Raw genomic sequence first — 17,905 nt, forward strand, 5'->3', positions numbered from 1 at the left:
AGCATCTGCAGCATGTGGCGAGCACAAGGAGTCTGCTGGCGGGGACGTCACATGGAATCCATTAGGCAGTCCTTAACCCACCACACCCCCCTAAGAATGCGTGCGCACATGCTGAAAGCGCACATCGTGGTGGAAATAAACCTGATTAGGAAGTGAAAGATCTGTCTTTTTCACTCCCCCCCCCCCGTCCTTGTCTCCGTTGGTCTGGCTTCCCCAGCGACTGCTCCCGCTCCTATTTACCCCTAGAAACAAATTACATTAAAAGGAGGAGACGTACAAGAACACTGGCCAGAAAGCAATCATTTAATTATTCTCAGCAGTGACGTGTCATTGGAAAAGTAAACTGTTTCAGCATAGTTTGCGTGTGAGGCTCACTCAGAACCAGAAAGTACAAATAAAAAAAATTCAACAAGCAGTGTATCACGCCAATTTCTTGGGGGAGTCAATTAAAAGAGAGGTTCAGTTTTCTTAAAACAAATTTTGCAATCAAACATCTCCCATCAGAGGTCCATCAAACCAACTTCCACAGATATGATGGATAAAGAAAAAGAACAATAGTAATATACAACATATTCAACACAATACTAAAAACAATATTGATTGTATTTTTGACCACCTTTGGCAGTATTTAAAAAAGAAACATGAACAATTTGTGTAATTTTCACGCCAGTGCTTGGAAACTACGCCATGCTTTGAGTTCATGCACATGTCGGTTTGTTCCATCTGTAAGCTGGTTCCTTCTGATACAGTAGTGTTGTCTATCTGTTTTCAGACTACCGTACCAGTTGTGAATCAAACCCCATAGTTTAACAATTTGTGACTATTTTTAGTTTCTGTTGTAAATATGTCCATCATTTTGTAAGCACACCTTCTCCTAAGGTATAGTGCTGCCTGTGTTTACAGACATTGTCACTGCCTTTCAAAGCATAACAACTTGTTAGTACATTGATTGGATTTCACTTTAATAATTTAAATAAATGTGCTTTGTTTTGGCAGTTGGGTGCAGGATACATGTATTACAGAAAAATATAAAACTGGTGACGTACAAATGCCAAAAAATTAAATTAAAAGATCTTCAGAGACATCTAGTGGATAATATGCGCCAACAACTGCACTCCAAAACAGCATAATTGGTGTGCATTCAGACTCCAGGGTTCCCACCCATTTTCATTGCCATTGATTTCTATAATAATATTTCTATGGCCTTTCACAACCTACAATCACACAAAATGTGTACTTTACGCCACATGTTGGTTCTAATTATTGAATGAAAATAAACAACCTTTGCATTTTTTTCTGTAAGGCTTGTTAAAGCAGCAGTTCTGTTCCAAAACTGGCATGCAAAAACCTTGCAAACACCACCAACATCCCATTTGACACTGATAGAACCTTGCCAACACACTAACTGGTGTCTTTTAGCAGTTTAGCTAGCAATGTCGTGTTGTGAAAACTTTCCTTCCATTCTTGCAGGGTATTCCAGCCCAGTTTACAGAACTACATAGGGCATATCTTGGATGGCTATTGGGGAAAACACAGGTGTTTATCTGTCCTCCACATGACCATATGCTATCAAAATGAATTTCAAAAAGTGTCAAATTGCTGCATAGTGTTCCTTTAAGCTACATCAATTCAAGTGGAAACTACATCACCCTGCAGACATTCACACAAGAAAACATGATCAGTGGAAGAGTACAATAACATAATTCATTTAGACTTTAGACTTACATATGACTAAATCAAATGACATGACTTCCATAACTTCAAATTAATTTACTTCTGGACTTTTCCAGGTCTAAAAAAAATGGATTTTAAAATGACATGCCTTTTCCAGGATTTCCATGACAGTGTGAATCCTGAGACTCAGAGATCACTTAAATAAATAATTGCCTAGTTTATCTGAAATAAATATCTGCTTCACAAACTAGTCTGCTTGCCTCTGGCCCCATAAAAACATACAGTCACAGGTCACTACATTCTCCCTATTCAGTTGCAAAAAACAACATGCATATGGATTACTTTCATATGTAATATTTATGTTTATGATTTGAAATAATAACATTTAATTCTCAGATAAAAGTTTATCTGCAGCAGAGGAGTACTTTAATTTGACTTTTGCTAATACAGACATTTTATTTTCTCAGTACTCCTCATTCAAATACAAAAATAGGCTATTTCATAGGGCACACCCATAAGAGGTATCCATTTACAATAAAGGAAAACAGACGAGTCAAATTGTGATACAAAGTATGTACACTTAATAGTATAGAAAACATTAAACTGAAAAGGTGTGACTTGTTGAAAAGAAGAAAAAAAAATGCATAGACATAGTTCTGAAATGTTTATGTCAAACATAAACAAATACGTTGATATTCTGGTGGCTCACTGCCCTGTTAGTACAGAAACCTAAATTACAGGGTTAAAGTGTAAATATTAATTCTGTAAAAGGTATCTAACAAATGATTAAATACATTTTTCAATCTATTCAATCAATTTCTCTAATAAAGTTTCCCATATTTACAAAATATTTCTTTATTTCAATGCAAATCGCATGGTATTTCAATAAAATATACTCAGCAAACATTGGTAGAAAACAAAGGCTGTTTTTCTACTTCTTCAACCCAAAGTACAACCCAGTCACACCAACTAAACACACTCTTTTCTGCCCGGTAAAAACAAAAGTTCTAGAGTGAGAAAGGTTTCTATTCGCAATCACAGAAATGGACCTGCTATAAAGGCAGACTTTGGGAGTACGTCACTGAGGGGAGATAAGCTAACCAGATGCCCTAGCAGTGCCTTGCGAACTCTGGCACCTCCAGCAGTGTGTGAAGGCTCAGGCTTCCTGGGCTCTCCAGGCCGAAGGCAGCATGGCAGGCCTCTGTGAACCTGTGCTGCGTGGAGCCCAGGAGGTGGCCATTCTGGGCATTGATGAACGCCAGACGCCCTTGGGTAAAGTCCAGCAGGGTTCCGATATGGGTCGGCACGTCCACAAGGAAAATGTCGGTCTGCACACTGTTGTGGAGCAGCTCAAACCTGCAGCTGTGATGCCAGAGAGGAGGTTAAGAGTTGAGGAGAAGGGGAGATATTAGTCATTTATAAATAATGATGAACCATCACATCACAGCATCAGTGGTTAGAGCAAACTAGAGGAAGACAGCACAGAACTGAATAGAATAGAATGGCATTGAATGATCTAGGCTTTATCAATGTCTCATCATACTGAAGAAATGCATAAAGATCACTCATCCCGATCTTGTTAACATGTACAAACAAGCTGAAGCTACCATGGACCAAAGAACTGTGTCCTTCCAGAGTAAACTAATGAAAGAACAAGGCCATGCAACCCTCCCTGCCCCATCGCTATACTGTTAAAGTATGTCATCAATGGAAAACGCTAGTAGCCAATGTTTCAAACAGTGATGACATGTATGCATATTAAGCTGCTTTGGACAGCGTAATTTGCCGTGAGACAACATGTAAACAACTTTGTACCTGCTTGATGTGGGAACACAGTGCAGACACCAGGAGGTACTGTTCTCTCCCAGAAGGCTGTCACTGGGGGTTGAGTTATATGCCACACCAAGGCGGTAGGATGAGCAGCCTGACACCACTGTCTCCCAGTAATAGTACCCTTTCAATGGGAAGAGCTCTCCCAGAATGGCTGGACATCTGGAGACAGCGGTAAACAGCAGTGTGAGGATAAGCAGCAGTATTCAGGGAAGCACTCCAGTTGGTTTGAGACTTGCATTAACCACCCACATGAGCAACAGTGAAAGACATTTGGACACATTGACAAGAGAACATTTAATGTGTATGTGTATATAAAATGATATATATATATATATATATATATATATATATATATATATATATATATATATATATATATATAAACATATATACAGTACTGTATATAAAACATTTGTGTATATACAGTTACTTTTCTTTTTTTTAATACAATTTCAGTGAGAACACACAAACTGCTGGTTTTCACTTACTCATTAATGGAAGCCATTTCACTGAAGCTGTCCTGTGGGTACGACACTGTGATCTTATCCTCTGACAGCCTAAGTGCTGGACTGGCTGTCTCTTTCAGCAAATGGAAATTTGTTCCTAAACAAGGCCAAAAAGGGTTTCTTAAACTTCTTGAATTGTAAGGAAAACAGCCAGGGTTAAGGGTGAGGAAGGGGGGTGATTCATTCTTCCCAAAAGTGGACCAGTTCATGTTATGCAAAACAAACACAGAGGGCTGACAAATTGCCCCCTACGGAGCTGAGTGTCCCAAACCCTGAGCTTATAAATTAGTCCAAATCATGGTCAGCATTTTATTTCTGGCGAATCCCTTTGGTAGAGACTTTGGAACATGTAAAGTGGTGTAGGTGTTGCTGGCTGACCTCTGGTAGAGATGAGGGCAGCCTCGCTCTGCTCACTGGCTCCCGCGGAGTTGACAGCTTTGATGTAGAACAGGTAGTTCTCATTGGGCTGCAGCAGAACTCTCTGCTCAAAGCCTTTTATCCCAGAAATAGACCTAGCCAGATACACACGTTTGAGTTCAAGCAAACTAACAGTCACAACGGTGTCATTAGGTACCACTTGCTTTTGTTAAAGCGCCACTGTATTAACATTTATTCATTTAGCAGATGCTTTTATCTGAAGCGACTTACAACACAGTGCAGGTATAACATTTTCGACATGTGTGTTCCCTGGCTACAAACACAAAGGTCAGACACCAAGCCAACACACTGAGAACAATTCACAAACCGTAACAGTTCAGAAAAAGCTTCTAAGGCATGTTTATGCAAACAGTTGAGTAGGCCATACTGAGACAGCCCCCATCTTTCTACCAGTTCTGTGTCTGCCGTTAGCACATAAGCACAGCCTGTGAGCTTGGAGGTACTTATAACTTATGAACTGAACTGGCCCAGCTCAGACCGTGGGATGGAGCAACATGACAGGCAGTTTTACACTGTGCCCCTGCATGTTCTCTGGGGGTTTGTATGTATGTTTTTCTTACAGTGCTGTGTGACCGACCTGAGGCCCTCTCCCTCACAGGCGTACTGGCGGCAGTACTCCAGCGTGAAGCTCTCCGCGGCAGATGGCTGCTCTGTGGTCCAGCGCAGGGTGGCCGAGTCCCACAGGACGGTGCACTCTTTGGGCTGGATCACTGGTACAGATGGAGCTGTGGAAGACATACACATGAACACACACACACACACACACACACACACACACACACAGAGACACAAACACACACACACACACACACACACACACACACACACACACATACACATACACACACACAGACACACACACACACGCATACACACTCACATACATACACATACACACACACAAACACACACACACACACACACACACACACACGAGAGACATACACACAGACACAAACCAATCTCAATTCATCCATCAGCATATACTTTTGCTTCAGTATGTCTTTCTTTGACCTAATACACCTGCGTATGCTAGTCGTTCATCATTCAACATACTTTTTACAGTTATATAATTAATGAAAATCTTCCACTTGATAGTAGTCTGACCAGTGACATTTGAAATTGTATTTCCTGTAGAATGACCTTAACATTGAGTAAGCTTAGCTAATTCTGGCATTTGACTAATGACCACAGTTACACACATTTATCAGGCATCTCCTGCTCCCGATTACCCACTATATTATACAACCATCAAGTGTCATGAGCCATACATGCAGAAATAAACTCACCGGTTTTGAAGGATAGTCTCTCACTAGCCAGGCTGCATCCTGTATAGTTCACAGCCATTACCCACACCTTATAACTCTTGTCTGGATCCAGTTCCTCCAGAGTGCAGTAGCTCTCTTTCACTGTCACCCTGTACTCCTCAGAGATGGCTGGGGGAGAGAGAGAAAATACAGTCTGCTCACAGTTTTCCTCAAGAGCATTTGTTCTACTGCACAGTTTAATCAAATTCAAATTCATTTAAAAAAAAAAACTCACTCTAAAGAAATGTTTTTTTTTATATGACTTCTGTTTATATGTGTACATCTGTGGATGTGCATGTGCATGTGCTTGTGCATGTGCATGTGCATGTGCATGTGCATGTGCATGTGCATGTGCGTGTGCGTGTGCGTGTGCATGTGCATGTGCATGTGCATGTGCGTGTGCGTGTGAGTGTGCATGTTTGTGTGTGTATGTGTGTGTACCTCCTTGAGGGTCCTCCATGCAGTACACCTGGAAGCAGTCAATGATATCCCCTTCATTGACTGTCCAGTATACAGTGACAGAGTTAGAAGTAGCAGAGTTGGCTTCTTGGGGCTGAAGATGTGGTTTCTGTGGCACTGTGGCACCAACATATCCAAAGACAAGCACTGTTATGTATTACGTAGTCAAATATGAACGTACAAAAAAAATAACAAGACACATACAGTATAAGATACATTTAAAGATTTGGTTTTGCAAAAGGTTGTTGATATTAGAGCTCAACGGTCAATCAAATTACACCCCTCCCTTCCATGCTCCTGAAGCACTGTGTTGATTGGCTGGGATTGTTTATCTATGTTTGTGTCCCATTTGAAGGGGCAGGGCTGTGTATGAACACCAGAGGTTTTTTGAGCACAAACAGTAAATGGACAGCTAGAAGACCACGAGGAGCAATTTGCTTAATGTGGTAAAAGGTGTATGGGATAAGAATAGCAAACTGCACCTTTAACCCAACAAACAATGCAAACACACCTGGAATGCCTTTACGATGCTTCTGGCCATTTCCTGAGCCCTTGGCATAATCATCAAATACAGAAAGTCCACGTAGCCCAAGTTCCAAAGACATTGTAGACTCCAAAGCTTTGGCAAGGCTGTTAAGAAATGACTGCAGTTTTAGTTCAAAGGGAAAGCTGCTAAATCATTTGATGATACACATACAGTAATTATTACAATGCCACAAAGCGTGAAGTCTTATAAATACATCATTGAAAGCTGACTTGAAGTATTGTTAATTCCACACAAACACAACCCAACAAATCAAGAAAAGGATTAACAGTTGGCAGATGGAACTACAGAATAATGTACTGTAAACTATATGATAAAAGTGTTCTCATGTAATCTGAAGTTCACAATAACATAACATAACCACAGCCGTCCACACATCTTGTATATTGAGACATTTGGACATAAAAAGCACTGTGAAGAACTCCACAGACAGCACAGGCTGCGAGTCTGAAGCCATGCAGGACATTTGATGAGAACTTCTAGACTCTGTTAATGTAGCAGCTGTTTTATTCCAGAACAGCGTGGACTACATATAGACATGCTGATTAATCTTGATTCGCGATTTTGCATTGAGGGTGAATTAACACATCATACCAAGGGACAAAGACATTTCGGACAAATCAATAAGGAGACAACGGCTGAATATCTCCAACAGCAGCCCAACACCACACACTGACTATCCAACATCCTCAAGCAATCCTTTTAGAGACATCATTAATATGTCATTAACTGGTATATATCTGTTAGTAGTGTCATTCTGTCACGAGAAGTGTCTAATAATCACACAACTTTACTGTATTGATAAAAAAAAATATGTCGTTAATTTATATACATTCTGCTTCGTCTACTCAGAAATTCTTGGCACAAATGCAGCAATGCAAAGTTATGCAAGTTTGGTAGTACAGCATGTATATATTTCATTTTAGATTACCTCATGTTTTTGTCTTTGGATGACTGGGAATGGAAAAGAAGATTTTTTTTGATTACATGTACTCTAAGGGGATATATTCTGAAACAACCTTAAAAGTAGGACCAATTTGCAGGAATTCTGTCATGAAATATGAATATGTATGATGAAATTACATTTAACTACTGTTATTCCTTACTGTTTTGAACTGTGAAGCATCACTGATTTAGTATTTCTACCACTTTTTGCAAATCTGTGCACATTTTCACATTTATTTTAAATATCTTGTCAAAAAGAATCTACAAAATCATACTGATTGTGTGTATAATCAGTTATAATCAACCTGTTCATTATTCTGTGAAAAATATTAGTACTTTGTAAAATATAATTACAGTAAATAATTTCAAAAGGTTCTGTTCTTACTTTCAAGTCACTTTCATTTGCGCTGGGGAAAAAAGCATCTTATAAATGATACATTTGAAGCTGGATGTTAAAACATGGATAGACTTCACTTACAATCACGAACATGAAGGGGTCAGACTCATCCTCTAGCGATACGTTTTTCTCCAGCATCTCTTTGGCAGTGTCGATACTTTCTTGAAATGAGACAATCTGGTCGTAGAGCTTCTCAAGCTTTGCCTTCTTCTCCTCCTCCATTGCGTTAGACATCTCATTGTACTGATCCATCACCAGTTTCAGCATTTCCTCGTTCTGATCGTCCATAGCTTGTTCGTTGGTCTTGCAATGTTCCTTTGAAAAATTCAAGGAAGTAAGCTTTCAGAAATGGAGGTGGCTATTTGCTCTCCATATAACTAGAGACATACTTAAAATACATATATTTCATATCATATATCAGGTCTAGTACCTCCACTGAATTGTAGGCCAGCTCAATCTCTGAAACCATGTCCTCAATATTTTCAGATCTTTCTTGCAATGTAGATATCCGACTGCTAAGATGGTCCTGTCAAAAAAGATATAAACATGATGCTGCATGAAGATTTACAAAGGTTGTTTTGATGAATAAATCAATTGAGTCTGAGGATATTGACATACAACAAGGTGGACAAAAGACATGCAAGATGGACTGCAGTCTCATACAGACAATGTGTCTTTCACTGGTGGGGGGAATAAAACATGAAGGTTTTTTTCTATGACTATAAATAAAACATGACAAACAGTGAAGCAAAGTATGGTGAGAATAATTTCAAATAATTACAGCATGTCCTCTGAAGATGTAAAGTAATTTTCAGGAAAACGGTGGAAAATTTATGGCACTTGCTCAACTAAGTGAAAAGGTTATGTAAAGTCCATCAGGTATCAATATTCCTGTCATCTCTTGAAATAAAGACAACACATCATCAGATAGTTTAAAAGAGCTTTAGCTCTCCTGGTAATATGGGACGAGTGACTTTACGATCAAGGACCCCTGAGACTGTAGAGACAGATCATATATCACTATGCCCCCGGATGATGTCACACAAGACCTTTCCCACACATCAAAACAGAAGGTGACCTCATTACTGCAGTGTACTGTGACGGGAGAAGTCATTGAGACAAACATCCCTTGACTGAGGACGTGATCAAAGAGTTGATTATTGAAGAGTCATCACTTCTTACACCATATAACTCAATATACGATTGTAACATTGGTATAATGTCTTTTATCACATATCCCATAAATAACTTCCAACTACACAATGTACTTAACTGTAAAGTGAAAATATATATCATATACTGTAGATGATAAAATATAACGTAAAATAACATGTAAAATATTTGTGTAGTGTTTTACTTACTAAGAAAGATCACAACAATAGGAATAATATTTGTAAACACAATGATACTGACCTTCAGGTCTTCATACGCTTTATCCAAACGGCACACGTCATGATTTTGATGTTCTTCCATCATCATAACTGGGCACTGGCACACAAGACAGAAGGTATCCAGTAATTGGATTTTAGCCTGATCTTCCTCTGACAGCTGAATACTCTCTGACGCCTCAATAATCTCATAGTCTGCCTCCAGGACATCTTCAGCAGCCTCTTCCTCTAAGACCTTGCCCATGTCCCCCTCTGCAAGGCATTCATCCTCTTCCTTCTCAGGGATGACCTCTGTGTCCACACCAGGATACTCCGTGGTCTCTTGTGGAGCGACAATCTCATAACCAAGCTCCTCTGCAGTTTCATCATGATACTCTGGATCTTTGAGGCACTCTGGCTCGGGAAGGACTGAGAGGTCCTCCTGAGGAGAGAAGCTTCGGAGGGGAGAAAACACTGGGCCCTCTGGCTCTCCCTCTTCCCGATCCTCAGTTGTCACCTCCTCGACTTTTACAAGAGCTGGAGCTGCTGAAGGTGATGGTGTCCTTACTGCTTTATTTTCAGCAGTTACAACCTCAGGGCCGGTGGTCTCGACTGAGGGAATTTCTGCTACTGCATCAATAACAGTTTTATCTGAAACTTCCTCCACAGTTACAACCTCAGGACCCGTGATCTCAACTAAGGGAATTTCTGCCACCATATCAGTTTTATCTGACCCTTTGTTTTCCACAATCAAAAACTCATTTGGTGTATCAACTGATAGAATTTCTGCCACTACATCGTCCAAAGTTGTATCTGAAACTTTGTTTTCTGCAGTTACAACCTCATCTGGTGTCACGGCAGAGGATATTTCTGCCCCTACACAACTAACAGTTTTATCTGACACTTGGTTTTCCTCAGTAACAACCTCAGGACCTGGGGTCTCAACTGAAGGAATTTCTGTCACTGCATCATTAAGAGTTTTATCTGACACTTTGTTTTCCTGCGTTACAACCTCAGGACCTGGGGTCTCAACTGATGGAATTTCTGCTACTACATCGTCAGCAATTGCATCTGAAACTTTGTTTTCCACAGTTACAACCTCATCTGGTTTATCGACCAAGGGTATTTCTGCCCCTACACTACTAACAGTTTTATCTGGCACCTTGGTTTCTGCGCTCACAACCTCAGGACCTGAGATCTCAACTGAAGGCATTTCTGCCACTGCATCATTAAGAGTTTTATCTGACACTTTGTTTTCCTCAGTTACAACCTCAGGACCTGGGGTCTCAACTGATGGAATTTCTGCTACCACATCGTCAGCAATTGTATCTGAAACTTTGTTTTCCACAGTTACAACCTCATCTGGTTTATCGGCCGACGGTATTTCTGCCCCTACACTACTAACAGTTTTATCTGGGACCTTGGTTTCTGCGCTCACAACCAGAGGACCTAGGGTCTCAACTGAAGGAATTTCTGCTACTACATCAGTACCAGTTTTATCTGAAACTTTTTCCACAGTTACAACCTCATCTGGTTTCTCGACCGAGGGTATTTCTGCCCCAACACAACTAACAGTTTTATCTGAAACTTTTTCCACAGTAACAACCTCAGGGTCTGCGGTCTCAACTGAGGGAATTTCTGCCACCATATCAGTTTTATCTGACACTTTGTTTTCCACAATCAAAAACTCATTTGGTGTCTCAACTGATGGAATTTCTGCCACTACATCGTCCAAAGTTGTATCTGAAACTTTGTTTTCCACAGTTACAACCTCATCTGGTGTCTCAACTGACGGTATTTCTGCCCCTACACAACTAACAGTTTTATCTAGCACTTTGGTTTCTGCACTCCCAACCTCAGGACCTGGGGTCTCAACTGAAGGAATTTCTGCCACTGCATCACTCAATATCTTACCTGAGACTGCAATGTCTGGTTTTACTGAGTCCAGTTCTTCCACAACAAATTTTATATCTTCCTGTGTAATTTCTATTTGACTGTCACCACCTGCTTCTGTTGGTACAATACTTTCTTCATTTACTTTCTCGGGCATAACATCTACCTCTACTTTGGGTTTGTCTAAAGCTTGTAGCTCTCTGACCTCAGGTTCAACCTCTTCTGACTGTTGCACAGCTTCTTTATCACTTTCTACGTCAGTCTCTGGTAAGACTTCTTGTTTCAAATCTTTCTGAACACTGGTAACTCCCTCTGTAGTTCTGATCACAGGCTCTTCACTTTCCTTGAGTCCTGACACTACAGGTGGCATTTCTGGTTTACTTGTAGGTAACTGGTTTTCAGTCGCCATGTCCAGAGGTAATGGTACTTTACCCAGAACAACCTCTATGATTGGTACAACAGCTCCCTTGCCTCTTCTCCTCGGTGCCTGTTTTACGTCATGCTTGGTTATTGTCACTCCAGCCTCAGCAAGCTTTTCCCTGTTAGCAACGACTAAGTCAATTGTTTCAATATTACTTGGGGAAAGTATGACAGTGGATTGTTTATCTTCTACTTGCTTAGGTTCGTGAGCATCCCAAACGATGTCTGTGTTTACCTGCAATACAGTGGCCATTTCATTAGAGGCTTCAGATTTTTTATTTTTCTCTTCAGTTTTATCAACTGGTTCCTCAGACTCAGTCAAATAGTGAACTTTTTCTAATGGTGTTTCAGTGGCGTGGTTCATTTCTTCCCCATTCTCAGGCTCAGGACCAGCGCTAATTACTTCTGCATTAGCATGCAATGCAGGGCTTATTCCTTGAAGTAGTTCAGATGCTTCACTCATCTTCTCCACAGGTTTATCAAGTTCTTGCTCCTGAATCACATCTACTTCTTCTTGAACTCCACTTTGAGGAAGTTCCACAGACAACTGAGGCTCTGAGGCGTCCATGGTGTCTTTAGCAACACTTATTAAACTATCATCTTTTACTGTCTTCTCTATGGCTTCACTTTTATCATCCAATAATGTTTCTGTGACCTCTTCCTGCTCTGTTGTATCAGGCTTGAGGTCCTCAGTTTCTACCTCAGTTACACCCTTAATCACATCCTCTTCTATAATTGTGGCAGCAGCCACGGTAGAATTCTCTGTTTTCTTTTGAGAAATGATGTCGTTGCTGACTCCTGCGACTTCATTTGGAACTTGACTTATACCGTCTGTTCTAGGCTGTTCTGCTGACACAGCACTTGGAGGTTGGACATCCTCACTGTCTTCTATGGCTTCAGGTCCTATAACAATAACCTCTGACTTAGCAATTGGAACTGTGGAATCTTCTTCCCTAATGACTGTTTCTTTGACTTCAACTTGACTTTCAATGTCTGGTCTAGCTTGTTCAGCTACAATCTCATCTGACTTTTTCACCTCAGTGTCTTCATTTACAGGTTCTTTCGATATCTTCATTTCAGTTACCTCTTCCTTTTTTTTTACCGAAGGCTCCTCAATTATTATGGGCGTTTTTTCTGATACATCCTCTGGGGCTGGGGTCTCAACTGATGGAATTTCTGCTACTACATCATCCATAGCTGTATCTGAAACTTTGTTTTTCACAGTTACAACCTCAGGACCTGGGATCTCAACTGAAGGAATTTCTGCCACTGCATCAGTAACAGTTTTATCTGACACTTTGTTTTCCTCAGTTACAACGTCAGGACCTGGTGTATCAACTGAAGGAATTTCTGTCACTGCATCATTAACAGTTTTATCTGACACTTTGTTTTTCACAGTTACAACCTCAGGACCTGGGGTCTCAACTGAGGGAATTTCTGACTGTACTTCAGTTACCTCTTCCATTTTTTTAACTGAAGGCTCCTCAATTATTATGGGCGTTTCACTTGTTTTTTCTGATACATCCTCTGGGCTTGAGGTTTTCAAGTCCTGGGAATGTACTGGTTCCTTGATGGTATCTTTCTTCACCTCCTCTGATTCAGACTTCTGGTACACTTCATTTGGCACAACTGGAAATTTTTCCAAAATTGTTCCAGAAATGTCCTTTGTTTCGCCTGGTGTCTCTTTTGAATCTTCTACCTTTTCTGGTATGTCATCATGCTTCTTAATGTCTACGACTGTCTCAGCTCTCTCCTCCAATAACAAGCTCCTGAAATCTGGCTGAATTACACATCCTGCTGACTCATGGATAACTGTTTCTGAATCACATGGTTCACAGTGATTTCCAACACAGACCTCTGTCTCACCCTCTTTTTCCTGCTCAATTTTACTTTCATCAGTAGCCTCGGTTATGGGCTCTTGACTGACTTTCTCTTGCTTTCCTGTATCCTCTGGTTGGGCTTTTTGACTTTCTGTCATTTGTTCAGTTGGCGTAATCTCTGTCTTATCCTCGCCTGAATCATCCACCTCCTCCACTCGCTTCAAACATCCAGTGAGTTCAAACTTGTTCTGTGGCCAGATGATTCTCCCTGCCTCTGTGTCATCGATGACTTTAGGGGGATCCTCTGTCGTTGGAGTCTCATCCTTCAAGATAAACTTTTCCAGGTAACCTTCTTCTTCCTCGTCAGCAGAAAAACTTCTCTTGTAGGATTTCTCAGACACAGTGCTCTCAACATCTGAGTGGTCATCATCTCTCCCTCTGACTCCCATGGCCTCATCATAGAGGTCAGTGTAAAGGAATGACAAAGCCCTTGGCTCTTCCAGAAGACATTGATCTATAATCTTTGCAGGACCTTCAGGCAGGAATACAGGTATGAGAATTGTCTCCTGGCTGCCGAACAAGGCTGAGCCACTCTCTTTTAATGATCTTGGTGAATCGTTTAGTCCTCCACGGCTGTCATCCTCTTCTGCATTTTCTTCTGCCATGCATCCAGTATTGGCGTAGAACACCTCATCCAGATGCTCGCTCGCAATGTCATCATCTGTGACGATCACGAAGCTTTCCTCTATGTCGGATGGATTAGGCTCAGGCTTTGATTCCTCTTGATGTTTCAAGTGTTCAGGCTCTTGGATGATGTCATCTTGCTCAGGGACCTCTGAAGGACTAAGCTGTTCACTAGGCACATGTGAATCGACCATTGTGAATTTCTCTAGATAATCTACGTCGGGCCTCTCTTTCTTGGCCTGTTTCAAGGCCTCTGATGCATCTTTGTCTGCTTGGGCCTTTTCCCTATCCTCTATTTCCTGGGCGCTTATCTCTATAATCCCTGCAGGCGCTGCAGCTGGTATTCTTCTGGACTTAATCTTTGGGGTGTGCTGTAAAAAGGACAAATTGTCCACCAGATCACTGGTCTCTTCTTCGTCCACTGTGGGAAGTTTTGATGGCACCACAATGTTAAGGATCTCATAACCCTCTGAGATGAGGCTGAACAGCTCCTGATCTTGATCCACTTTCACTTCTGATGGCTTGTCGTTTTCAGGCCTCACATTGGGCACAGACACCTCTACCATCGCTGGTCTCTCAGTTCCGTATGCAGCCGTTCTGGAGCCGGGCCTCTTGAGCCTGTCACCCAACCTGCTCCTGCCAGTTCTCCTGCGCTTCCTCACAATGTTATCCTCGTCCATGATGATGGTGATCTTTCCCTGCGCCCCTGAGCTTTCCAGGCTGTCAGATGGCGAGCTTGCCTCGGACGCCCAGGGAGTGGAACACCTGCTGGAGGCAGTCTCCCAGACAATCCCACTGTCCTCACTCTGCACCGTCACCATGGAGAAGGATTGGTCCACCATAAGGCACTGAAGCTTGGGCTTGACATATGGGTCTTTGACTACTTCCTTCAAACTGCAAATGTGAAAATGGAAAAATAATGAATGGCATCCAAACGCATCTAGTGGAACACAATGTATTATGTTACTGTAAAGTAGGACACTTGTTGACTGATAGGTAATATGTAAGGCAGGATACATTTCAGAACATGGTAACTTGAGATTAAGATGTGACGGGTACTTAACGATGCATGAAGGTGTGCAGGTTTGCAACTGCTCTAAGATCAAGCATTTCAATGGGCTATTAAACGTATTATTTACCTGTAATGGTACATGGAACATGCACATGTCATGCATTGCACACTCTCACAACTTCAAACAGAGGTACAAACTGAGATAAAGTTGACAAGGTGCCTTAACTTCACAGTTTACATACATCATCCACATTCTTAGAAACTTTAGCTTGACCCCACAGATAGCTGTGACACAGGCAATCCATATGGAATGTGTATGAAAAAAGCAGTCTTTATAATTATGTGGTATGAATGAATGAATAGCTCTTGGTTGTTAGAAAGCTATTGCATAATATATTATTTTTTTTAAATGTATTGCTAGAAACAATATTTCTTTTTTGTGAAAAGGCTGTCTGTCAACATTTTTAGACGCAATTATGAGGAACCTATAAAAAAGAGCACAATCCACCATCCAAATATCTAGATTGTTTAAACAACTTGTTAAATTGGGCTCTGTAGAGATTTGAAACTGTTAATGTCCAAAAGGATTTAAGATTAACCAAGCTGGGATTTCAAAAGGAAACTAAGGCTGAGATATCTCCTTTTTTCATGCTTAACAGTTTATGCATTCCCTGAACAATTCAATGTATTAGTGACATGGGATAAAACATCATGCAAAGCTTGAACATTTTAAACTCTATGCTATGATAAGTAACACTGCATGAATGTATTTAACATGTAATAATCTGTTTTAGCACAACCTCCCAACTCAAAATGTACCTTTTAGCTTTTTGTCAACACTGTCAATGGTGACAAGAGCCTGGATTTGTATTTATTTGAATAGTTTAATACTTTAAATCAATCAGTTAATGCATTCGAAGAGACATAATAGTGAAGATGTTTTTTTTTTTTTTTTTTACATTTTAATTTTAACATAAGGAAAAAATCTGTTGACATCAGACGGTGTTGACAAATAAGGCCTTAAGTACAAAATATAATTTATGTAGTAGCCGTTTCATTTTTGTTGTTGATGCTAGCTGCTAACAGAACCTACTTCATAAGAACAAAAATCTTTGAAATTTTCAAATAATGACAGTGTTGAGATATCATGGTTGTGACAGAGGAGATATTAACATTAAGATTTAAAATATTCAAAAACTATAAAACGTATCACAGTCTGTCTGCCTTCTGGAAAACAATCTCACTCATTTTTAAAACAAATATATTTGTATTACTTATGAATGATTGAACCCTCCTCTGTGGACACAATTTTAGTTGAAGTGAAGTGGAAGTCATTAGGTGTCACAAATATGATAATGAAAATGACTAAATAAAACTCAGTATGATAATCGTGTTTAATACATTCTATTGTCAATCTTTCATAACTTTACAGTTTAAAATGTGTCAATTATTAAACCTGGTAGTAGTTTAAATTGGTGTATATGACTGCTAGGATACAACTCATAAGCCTAAAACATGGTCAAGAATTAAGACTTGACCTTCTGTCAAACTGCCATAAGACTTGCCATAAATTCTACCCACTTATGATAGATGCATCTCACTAGCTGACCTGCACCCATCAGTCGAAGAGCTAGTCTATCTAGCTGGCAAATCATTTTTTTATTACGCTTTTAGCTCTTTCGTGGTAGAGTTGTATATAGTTACTTTACATTATTGGTCTGTCAATTACATTAAGTTCAGGACTTCCAGTTAATGCGTCATCCGTCATTCCAAAATAGCACACCCTCTCTGCCCCACAAATATTTGATACGTTTAACGTCTTGTGTATCCTAATGATCACAACAACGGCATTTTGGGCAAGTAATGATAGCCCACGAGGAAAGAAAAAGCAATTATCAGTCATGTCGCCTATCTTTTCTGCACGCTGGTTCGAACACCAGCCTACCTCTTGTGTAGTTCTTCAATCTCGTCCTCATCGTCGTCGTCAAAAGTTCCTGACCCCTCGTCCTGTAATGCTTGTATTTCTGGCTCGAATTGTTCACTTTCCTCTTTCGAAGTGGTATCCATTTTATTGGTTTTGTGATATTTTGTTGTTTTAAAAGCCCTTTTGGTGTTGAAGATAGCTTCGTGTTGGGACCATTGCAAGTTGGGTGTTGTCCACCTGACTCAGCGCCTGCTAGAAATAGCAAGTGTTCCCCAACCCTGGGCGAGTGATATGAAATGCATTCTGATCTCAACCCCGCTTCAAAAGCAGTATTGGGTTGCCAAAGTGGGTCTTCTTGTGTGTTTGTTTTGTACTCAATCTATATACATTGAATCACAGCTATCGAAATTTTAAAGTGGAACCAGTCGTGGTAAAACAACCAGCTGGCAGCTGTAACATGATCTTGAGGAGCGAAGGGCACAACTACCATGCCCCCTATTCAAAACGCAAAACAGAAGTGGTAGAGGAGCCGTTACCTAGCCAGAACTAATTTTAAACTGGTCCCGACACCATACCCTCCAACGGGAGCTTACACTATGCATGGGCCATACATTAGGTGTGTTTTGTCAGAGGAAAACAGTGATAAAACGAATTGTGTGGGTTGCCAACCTCCCTGATCCAA

The 17,905-nt window shown here is 40.6% G+C and overlaps 1 protein-coding gene across 1 annotated transcript; it reads right to left on the minus strand.

The window, feature by feature from the left end:
* Positions 1–280: 280 nt before the first annotated feature.
* Positions 281–17,688, minus strand: cmya5 (cardiomyopathy associated 5). The gene is made up of 13 exons (XM_080852854.1): positions 17,245–17,688; positions 9,517–15,181; positions 8,534–8,629; positions 8,185–8,418; positions 7,693–7,715; positions 6,729–6,847; positions 6,200–6,334; positions 5,741–5,887; positions 5,029–5,176; positions 4,392–4,525; positions 3,996–4,110; positions 3,490–3,666; positions 281–3,036 (listed from the first exon to the last, which is right to left on the minus strand). The coding sequence occupies exons 1-13, from the start codon at positions 17,364–17,366 to the stop codon at positions 2,784–2,786; spliced, it is 7,368 nt and encodes a 2,455-aa protein (XP_080708980.1). The 5' UTR covers positions 17,367–17,688; the 3' UTR covers positions 281–2,783.
* Between the last annotated feature and the right edge of the window lie 217 nt (positions 17,689–17,905).

Source organism: Sprattus sprattus, assembly GCF_963457725.1.
Source record: "Sprattus sprattus genome assembly, chromosome: 15".
NCBI lineage: Eukaryota > Metazoa > Chordata > Actinopteri > Clupeiformes > Clupeidae > Sprattus > Sprattus sprattus.

What these genes read in the sequence shown, in the direction of transcription:
- cmya5 (XM_080852854.1), bottom strand. Translation starts at nt 17,366, where the DNA reads ATGGATACCACTTCGAAAGAGGAAAGTGAACAATTCGAGCCAGAAATA. An exon ending in AAGCGTATGAAGACCTGAAG is followed by an intron (nt 8,630 to 9,516) that starts GTCAGTATCATT and finishes CTTTTTTGACAG; the next exon opens with GACCATCTTAGCAGTCGGAT. An exon ending in CATGGAGGACCCTCAAGGAG is followed by an intron (nt 5,888 to 6,199) that starts GTACACACACAT and finishes TCTCTCCCCCAG; the next exon opens with CCATCTCTGAGGAGTACAGG.